General features: G+C 38.6%; 2 protein-coding genes across 2 annotated transcripts; both read right to left on the bottom strand.

The window, feature by feature from the left end:
• Positions 1 to 416: 416 nt before the first annotated feature.
• On the bottom strand, positions 417 to 2,784 carry LOC146309608 (parvalbumin beta-like). Its single transcript, XM_084744934.1, has 5 exons — positions 2,682 to 2,784; positions 1,930 to 1,987; positions 1,702 to 1,834; positions 824 to 933; positions 417 to 704 (listed from the first exon to the last, which is right to left on the bottom strand). Exons 2-5 carry the CDS (start codon positions 1,985 to 1,987, stop codon positions 679 to 681), a joined length of 327 nt encoding a protein of 108 aa, XP_084601060.1. The 5' UTR covers positions 2,682 to 2,784; the 3' UTR covers positions 417 to 678.
• Positions 2,785 to 4,410: 1,626 nt separating this feature from the next.
• Positions 4,411 to 7,642, bottom strand: LOC146309607 (parvalbumin beta-like). The gene is made up of 5 exons (XM_084744932.1): positions 7,554 to 7,642; positions 6,751 to 6,819; positions 5,721 to 5,853; positions 5,450 to 5,559; positions 4,411 to 4,695 (listed from the first exon to the last, which is right to left on the bottom strand). Exons 2-5 carry the CDS (start codon positions 6,809 to 6,811, stop codon positions 4,670 to 4,672), a joined length of 330 nt encoding a protein of 109 aa, XP_084601058.1. The 5' UTR covers positions 6,812 to 6,819; positions 7,554 to 7,642; the 3' UTR covers positions 4,411 to 4,669.
• Positions 7,643 to 9,738: the final 2,096 nt, after the last annotated feature.

The raw sequence follows: 9,738 nt of genomic DNA, 5'->3' as shown, positions 1-9,738 counted from the left end.
AGCATGTTTTGTTTATCTCTGTGTAAGATGTGTGATGTTTGGTTCCTTAGCAACCGCTACAGCAACCTGGCAGCCACTTAGATGAAGTGAAATGGGGGAGTGTGACCTCTAGTGGTTGAATGTTATCAACAGCACCTTTAAATGTATATTATTTATTACTGAGTAGTTTATCTTCTCCAGAGTTATGTAGCTGTTCACTTCTGACAGCCACAACCCAACTGCAACAGGAGATCTGACTTCCTTTTCACTCCACTATCTTATTTATATGCTTTTTAGTGACACAGATGTATTTATGTCAACAAATAAATAAAATTGAATTAGAGAGAGACAATGAGAGAAAACATATGACTTTGCCCTGTTGAGTGTTCAAGAACTGAAAGACACACATCAGACATCAAGACTAGAAAGCCCCATAAGACCGTAGCAAAAGAATATTTATTCTTTTTTACCGTTAGTTCCTGGAAAGTGCATGATTTTACAATAAGCAAAATTCATATTTAAGACATGAACACAACCGAGCGACATTCACAATCATCATTTTGGACAGTGTGTTGCATAGGAGGAAACGTCTCTTCAGCAAATGTATAAAAATTATTTATATATTCAGATGAAAAGGGGGGAGGTCGACGTGGGCTTTGTTGTTCCATCAGAGCAGGCGTTGTTGGTCAGTTGCCATTTTTAATGCTTAACCATGGCAGCGAACTCTGTAGGGAGACAGAAGAAGAAGAAAATGCTCAGTTGGTGCCTGTTTACCACCTAAAATATCCAAAGAATGGCAATAACCACTCTGTCTGTTGCTGAAAGCATTTATGGGAGTCCGTACCATCAGCGCCAATCTTGCCGTCACCATCGGTGTCACCGGCCTTGAGGAATTTCTTGGTCTCGTCATCCGACAGAGCACGTGCGCCAGCCTTGAAGTTCTGCAGGAACAGCCTGCAGACAGATGGTTGGTGGTTAATTAACAGACCTCAGCTCCCACTGATTGAGGTCAGTGGTGGAAGAAGTACTCATCTTTTACAGTTCACCCAAAAATCCATGTTTTTATTTTATTTATCCATCTTGTTTGTCCTGGTGTTTGGAGTTACTGGCAATGGAGATTTCTGCGTTTCTTCAATATGATGAAATTAAATGTCACTCGGCTTGTGGTGCTCAAACTACAAAAAACACATTCGATAAACTCTGAAATACAGATGTATATTTCTAGTAATCATGACCCAATTACTCAAGATAATCCACAGACCTTGTTATGAGCAGCTTCATTCAAGAACTGCTTTCTTTCTAGTAAAAAAGGAAGTAGTTCCAATAGATTCTACTGCAGAAAGAAAGTAGAAATAGAAATACCATAGTCTAAAAATACTGTAAAATAATGTAAACTAGTTACTTAAGTAGAAGCAGAAAAGTATTATCAGAAAAACCAAAAGTATCAAATAAATTTAGTGGAGTAAAAAGTACAATATTTGCCTCCGAAGTGCAGTTGAGTAGAAGAATGAGGTAGCATAAAATGGAGATACTCAAGTAAAGTGCATCAGAAAATAGTAAAGTATGTCCAAACTGACTTAAGGACAGTATATATTAAGTTACTTTCCACCACTGGCTGAGGCACACTTCATATTCAACACCTGGCTCCAGTGTTTGTGTGTGTGTGTGTGTGTGTGTGTGTGTGTGTGTGTGTGTGTGTGTGTGTGTGTGTGTGTGTCTTACTTGAGCTCCTCCTCCTCAATGAAACCGCTCTTGTCCTGGTCAATGACTGCGAAGGCCTTCTTCACGTCGTCGGAGGACTTGCCGGACAGACCGCACTTAGAGAAGAACTTCTTGTGGTCGAATGTGCCAGCGTCTGAAATCAGTTCAGCTTGTTACTTATATAAACACAACGACAACAGCACTCCTCAAATAAATGCATCGATGCTCCAAACAAAAAGCCAGAGTCACCTTTGCACCCATCCAGGGCTGCAGCGACATCGGAATCAGCCAGACCTGCGAAGGACATCTGCAGAAATATCAAATAAAAACCATTATTATACTTTTAAACTAAGGAGTACTGAGTGATAATCGCTGCAAAGCCATCTGGGAACTTTTCAGCTTTACATATTGTTGAAGATAAGATAAGATAAGATAAGATAAGATAAGATAAGATAAGATAAGATCGAACTTAATTCATCTTGAGGGAAATGCTTGCGCCAGAGTTTGCAATTAGAAGTAAAAAAGTTATTAATCAGAAAGTAGATTAATATAGTAAATAAATTTACTATCAAAAGTATACTAAAGGTAAGCTAAAATACAAACGCAGTAATGGCAATCACATTCAGGAAAGCAGCAAAGTAGTTCGGTCCAAACTGTTAATTATTCCAAATGGACCAGACATAAATTACAATAAAAAGATTTCAGATTTCAAATTATTCAATCCACTTCTGTCTGAGTGGCATGTTTGCACGTTGCATTTCCAAATCCAACTGGAGTGGCTGAGATTGACACTGCAACTCCTAGTAATCCACGTCTTGATGCATCAAAAAAAAATAGAAAACTTTCTTTCTTTGGATGCTGCATTGCAACGCGAAGTCCACATTAAAGGCTAAAAAAATCTTTCATGTTTTCTCAAGGATGCCCAAGATGCGTGATGCTGCGGCTTTTGTCCGCACGGGTCCCCAGCTTTCTGTCTCTGCCTCCTTCTCATTCAGACTCACCTCTTCTGTCTTTTGCTTTGTAGGCTACAGATGACACAGACAAGACTCGAAGTCGACTGCAGTGATCTTCCCGGTGCTCCCGGTGACCTTTTATAGTTCCGCTCTATCGGAAATCTGAGGCATGAGATAACTGACACCGCTGAGGAAGAGGAGGGGGAGGTGGGAGGTGGGGTGGGGGTGCAGGTGGCAGCGGCCAAAGAACTGCTCTATTTTAAGTTTCACAAATGAAGACGCTTAAAAGGTGCGTTTGAAGAAGTCTTTAGTATCCCCCCAACGCTAAGAATAGGCCTGCGCACTGCTGAGGATGGCGAATTGGAAGTGCTGCGGTCACACAACCGTATTCAGGACGCTGGATACGGAGGAATGCGCGCGTTAGAGCCGGCGTAAGTGGCGCTAATTGGTTATTTCCCCTCTTTTTCATGTTATATTGTTGATTTGGAAGGCATGTCCTTTTCTATCATTAATATTTCAGTCAAGACTACTTGGCGTGTTTAGGAGAAATTGTGCTGATCAGTTAGAGTGTGCAAAGATTCACTTTGTGCTGTCTAAGACTGATACAGTCTGCTTGATCGTTGCTTATATGTGTCAGATTGTATTTTGTCAGTACAATCATGTGCATTGTCAGATTTACCCTGCATCTCGGAGCATATTTAAGTATTTAAGTTTCTAATAATCTCCTCACATTCAAATTAAGCACATAGTAGTCATACATATGCTGCGTTGAAACAATACAAATTCCAAATCAGTCAGTCCCATTTTGACCTGCATATTTAAAAAAAAATCAATACAATAAAAAAAATTACTATTGTCTTAATGAGTCAAAGTGGATCTTTTTGCAATTGCTGATTGCACATAACCCCTTTTCTTTGTAAGTCCATATCCTATGAATGATCTTGCAGTGTTTTAAAGCACATGTTAATGTTCATGCTGCTCAGCAGATTCTTCTGTAAAGTCGTAAAGTTTAAGAAAGAGAGAAACCAATTCTTGACTGTACTGTATAACATCTTCATTTTGTCCTGTAGGTGGCAGCACTGTCCCATGGGCTGACTGCTGCCAGCAAGCCTGTCTGTTTTGACCACTGGTTGGTGGTGACAAGCTCAGGGTGTCATCTGATAGTGCTGAGGCTTTATTTATTGCTGACATGCAGTTAGTTCTCTAAGCATTCAAAACTCCCCCTGGATTTGTTATCTGACTTGAATATTTCCATATTGCCAATATATTTGTAAAGAATATTTTTGGGTGCATTCCAAACAGTGCAAGAAAACTAATTGAATCATTTAAAAGACCACTAAAAAGATCTGCATCTATGCACCAGATTCAACCTGCTGAAAGGTTGCTGATGTAACAGGGGCTGTTAATAGCCCTCCTGTTGCCACAGCACATCATCTAATTGACTACGCAGCAGTTGGTGGAGAAAAAGACCTTGGAACAGACCAGCTAATTACACTATGTGTGACAGCTATCCGTTGCAAACCTTCCTGGATCCAGGGAGCATGCGAGCAAAGCCCAAGGGCCTTTCCCACTGTTTGCCAGCTCATGGCCTGAGTCCAGCTAAAAATCCCCTCCCATTAACCAATTATGAAAACAAGAGCTGGGCAAGTCACTTCAATTGCCTTTCAGCACCTCGCAAGTATTCAGAATCCCTGGCAGGTGGAACCTCTGGTCCCACAGCTGTGTGAATACAGTGGGTCATACTGGACCAAAACAAAAACGACTGACCTAGAGGAGATGACTTTACACCAAAAGAGTATTTATTCCTGGTTTTTCACTCTTCCTCAAAAGTGCAGATGGTGTGGTACAGTTTGCACAAGTCATTTTTCAAAACATTTAACACAAATGAATAACATTCACAGTAAAAATGTGTTCCATGTTGAGAAATAATCCGCAGGCAACTCATAAATAAGGTATAAAAAATATTCTTTCAGCTGATGATTACTGAGTCTTGCAAGGAGTTCCATGAAAAGAGGGGGATCTTGGTCAATGGAAATTTATGCCTTTACAAGGGCAGCGAACTCTGTGAAAACAGAATGAAACTGCAATTAGTAGTGAACAAAATGTATTCAGATCCTTATGTCGTCCCGGTTGTATGATCTGGACTAACTGGAAACACATTCTGACCAAAACTTTGCAATATAAAAGTGGAAAGTTGAGAAAACTCAAAATGGCTAATACAGTTTTGAGGTTCAAGTCCAACACAAACTTCAAAAGGTCAAAAATTTCACTGACTAATATTGTTTTGTTGAGACAATTTGGTTCATAGCTCACTGTGAACAGCATTTGAAATACAATGTTTTTGGATTTCTAAAACTCAAAAATTCAAGTTTAAGAAGAAAAGTAAATTTTCTCACCTAAAGATTATAGCTAGGCAAAACCTTGTCTAGTTTATTTCAAAACTTTGAGTCAAGGAAGTTGCCTTGAAATTATCAGTTTTCTCAACTATTTTTAGTTTCACCAACTAATGGTGCTTTGTTGAGATAATTTGCATCTCTTATTTAGATAAACTCAACTTTAAAAACCCCAAAGAAACTTGTATTTAAAAAAGATTTTTAAAGTCACTAAACTTGGTTTAGTTTATTTAAAAATTTAAGAGTTTGAGTTTGGTTTGAAACTCAAAAATCTAGTGCCTTGAAATGATGAGTTTAATCAGCATGTTTTCAGTGTAGGTCTGTGCAGATTTTAGAAGTCAGTGCTGGTTAATTAGTCCACTGCTAAAAGGCATCGAAATTAATCTGCTACACTGAAAGAAAAGCAGGAAAAACAAGTCTCACCATCGACTCCGATCTTGCCATCACCATCACTGTCACCAGCGGCGAGGAAAGCCTTGGTCTCCTTGTCAGTGAGTGCTCTGGCAGTAGCAGAGAAGTTCTGCAGGAACAGCCTGCCAGGTGAAAAAAAACAGCAGTTGTTAACAATGTGAAGATGTCAGACTGCAGTGATTTGTTGTAAGTCACCGTGCAACTCTCAGTGCATGATTTATAGTGTAGTAATATTAGATATGGTGCATGGTTTGCTTAAGTGTGCGCTGCTTGAGTGTCTTACTTGAGTTCCTCCTCCTCAATGAAGCCACTGTTGTCCTGGTCAATAATGGCGAAGGCCTTCTTGACATCATCAGCGGACTTGCTGGCCAGGCCGCATGTCTTGAAGAACTTCTTGTAGTCAAAGGAGTCAGCAGCTGGAACACAAATGATAACAGCTTTATAGGACCTTACAGACTGATGTGATGGCATAACTGTGCTACCATTTCTACAAGTTGTTTGTTTGCTTTTTGTCAGATTTGCAGAGAGAAGTCATAATGTGCAAATAATAAACACGGGGAAGAAGAACTGAGTCCAGTGTATTCACTATACTCTGTCAAAATGAAAAAGTTGAGAAAACTAGGCAACTTACTTTAACAGATGTTTGAGGTTTAAGCCAACTCAAACTCTTCATTTTTTCCATCTAATAATGTTTTGTTCAGATAATTTACTTTTCTTCTTTAGTCTTCAGATAAATAAGTTTATTTACAAAGTTGCCTTGAAATTATGAGTTTTCTCAAGTATTTTTGCAGTGTATAATTTACTGTGTACTAAATAATGTCAAAATGATTGATGTATTCATACTTTTTTCACTACCATGTGTTTAAAAACAATACAATACTAACATTTAATACTATCGAATGTACTGAAGGTATCAAAGCAGTGATCTAAGAGCTCATCCAATACCTCAGTTCAGTATTAATTGTCCTGCCAGATTTAAATTGCAGCAAATCCAAACAGTGTTCAGTGACTTTTTCTGCACCAGAACTGTGGTAGGCTGTTGTTGTTTTTTTTTTTTTTTTTGAAAGAAGTAAAAAGATCCTATTACGTGTGCCTAAAAAATATTTGTGTTTTTACCATGGTATTGAAAGAGGTATTATTTATTTTATACTAGTACTGTATCAAAACTGAAGATTCTCGTATTGTAGCTCTTTTTAACAAATTTGCAGTGAAGAGTCATTATATACAAATAATTATAATAATAATGTGAATGAAGAAATGAGTCCAGTGCATAATGCACTCAACAATTTATACTATAGGACAATGAAGCTCACCTGAGCAGCCATCCAGAGCTGCTTTCACATCAGCATCACCGAGGACACCAGCGAAGGCCATTTTTTATTCTTGGAGAGGAGAGAAGACAAGGCTCAGAGTTAGTATAAGCAGCACAAGTACAGTACAGTTGTCATATTATTGCATTGCAAACAATATGAAGCAAAGCATTTTCATTTCTGATTTTGTATCTGTGGGCCTACGATACAGTGACTTTAGAAGGGAAGCAGCTCATCTTGTATGACTTTTCTGTGCGTTTTTAAATCGCCAATCATCCATCAGTGTCCAGATGACACCTTCCAATTATTGAAACAAGACTATCTCTAGCCTCACCAGAGAATGAAAGTTCATTCATGATCAACACAAAAGCATCTAAAAGCATAAAATGCCCACTTGTTTCTTTTGGATTCAACTAATTAATTGCTTTAATTTGCAAAGGCTGAAGAGCTACTCTTTGCTTCAGGATGTCACACGCAGGCCTGACTCTCTTTATCCTGCTGCTCTGGCACTAAATAAATAGTTGATGCTCCCACTTAGAGGCCAAATCATCACATGCAGCTGCAGGAAGTCAAACGCGTTGATAGCTTTGGGTGCGGATTTTAAAATCATCCGGTCAAAATAGCGCAATTCTCGTCCACAAATCCTTCAGAAATCAAGTTTGGCCTCCTTCTCGCACTGTTTGAATCGTCCTGTGGTCCTTGTGTTGGCTATTTCGTGGCTCCATTGCTCTCTAAAGTTATAGTCCACGGCGATCTCCAAGCCTGAAGCCCGTTGTGCCCGTCAGTGTGGCGCACTTCCCACTCACCTTTGCGCTGCGTTGAGGCGAGTGAAAACCAAGGCGGACTCGTTTGAATGCCTCAAGCCTCCTCGCCTCTCTCTTTTATAGTCCTGAGCAACACCATTTACAGCGCTTTGGGTCTCAGTATCAGATACCAACATGCATGGGTTTCGAAAAAATGTGTCTAGTAGTCTCGACCTATTTTTAGGGGAACAAATGAGGATGCTACCATGTGTGCGGGAAGCCTATAGCTAGACGTGTGGAAACCTGAGCGCGCAGGCCCTCACTGACTGACGGTGCATGTTGCACCTACTTGATTTACAGCCAACACTTAAGATGCTGATTTCGATGTTGTAAATTTTCACCCAAGAATCTAAAAGTAATGATTTGACATGTCTGAGAGGCAGACGGTGCTTTCTCCTAGTTTGGTTTGTGAGAGAAAAACTTGCCACATCCAAGGACGAGCGCTAAGGAATCAATTGAACTGCACCGACAATACTGACTTCAGAAACACTATTCCTGTTTTTTACCTTTTAGGACTGGGCTTTACATTGATATAATATTGATATCGTGATATGGGACTGTTTATCAGCTTAGATTTTGGGTATCATGTTGTCATATGGCATAAGTGTCGTCTTTCCTTGGGTTTAAAGGCTGCACTGTAGTAAAGTGATGTAATTTTCTAAACTGAACAGACTGTTCTAGCTGCTCTGTCGTTTGGCTTTACCCACTTACTCATTATACCAATGTCCTCACTGCACCACTGTCTGTATCACTCCTTCCTTTGATATTATTTTGTCTATCAGAGCCATTAGTTGAATAAGGAAACTTAAAATCAGAAAAATAATTAGAAAAAAAGTATAATCTGTATCCTAAAAATCATCAGTGATCAATCAGTTGTTTGTTTCAACTATCAGTTAAGGAAAATGCACAAAATTTGCAGCCCTAACATCAAAAACAAAAGAGCCTAAGAATATTGAGATAATATGCATATAAATTGTCGCCCAACCTTATCGCCTTTGTGTTATCAGTGTAGTATTATATGATCATAGAGACATGTTCCTCTGTGATAGATTGAATGTTCCCATACAGCCAATTAATGTGCATTATCCGTCCAACATAACTTGTTTCATGATGTGTTTTATCTTAAATGATACCAGCTGTGTATCCCTACAGGACCTGTGGTGGGCTGCTCAGAAGTTGGTCTACTTAAATTACTTAGATTCAAGAATTCAAGCATTATCAACTTTATTTGTTACACACAGAGATGCAAAGTAAAGCATGCAGAGAAATGAATGGATTGTTCTGTTCTGTTACTGTGCAAGAAATATCAAGGGAACAACAATATAAACACTAAATAGAGAAACTAAGATAGAACAGAATAAAACAATATAGATTTGAGTTAAAATTACTGATACAGATGAGCATTTTATAGAAGTATACACAAATGTTTAAGTTAGATTAAAAAACAAGCAAAAACATCTAACAGCATTTTATGTCCCACACAGTTGTATCCTTCTCAGTTTCATCACGAGTTTATTGTTAGTGTCAGGCTTTCCATTCTTGTATCTGAAGGACTGGTGTTGCAACACCGCCCTGAGATGGTCTCAGATGGTAGATATGTGTTGTCTCAGCTCAGCCGATATGCTGTCCTGCATTAACCGGCTCTACCGTAGGCTACCATATATCTCCATAAGCTTCGTCTGAACTCAACATGCAGTGAGTCGAATTTCAAGCGTGCTAACAGGGACAAAACTTTGGGGTCTACACCATCGTCAGTAGTTGAGGAAGTATTCAAACCATTTACAGTAAAGGATTACGTTTAGAACCTTACTTAAGTAAAAGTATCTAAGTATAATTAGGACAATTTACTTTAAGTACAATGTAAATATAAACTTTTTTAAACTTGTTAGTGTCACATGTGCGAGTGTACATGTGTAATGTGTGTATATAACACTCCTCATATGTTTTCTTCAGACTATAAAAAAGAAAGTTTTAACTCTCAAACAGTGCATGCTGGGAAGTCTGCTGATATGCTCCATCATGTTTCTTTAGAGAAGAACTCATGTTTATAATTTCAGAAGTTTAATTAACTTGAATAAATAAAACTGAATGGTTATGAGTTAATGAGAAAAGTTTTTTTTAAATGCAAAAATGTAACTAAAGGTGTTGTATACTTGTACTAAAGTTAAAAAGTAGAATATTTTACTCT

The sequence above is a fragment of the Lutjanus erythropterus genome, chromosome 19 (genome assembly GCF_056507025.1).
Source record: "Lutjanus erythropterus isolate fLutEry1 chromosome 19, fLutEry1.hap2, whole genome shotgun sequence".
Taxonomy (NCBI): domain Eukaryota; kingdom Metazoa; phylum Chordata; class Actinopteri; order Lutjaniformes; family Lutjanidae; genus Lutjanus; species Lutjanus erythropterus.
This window is presented reverse-complemented; position numbering and strand designations above follow the sequence as displayed.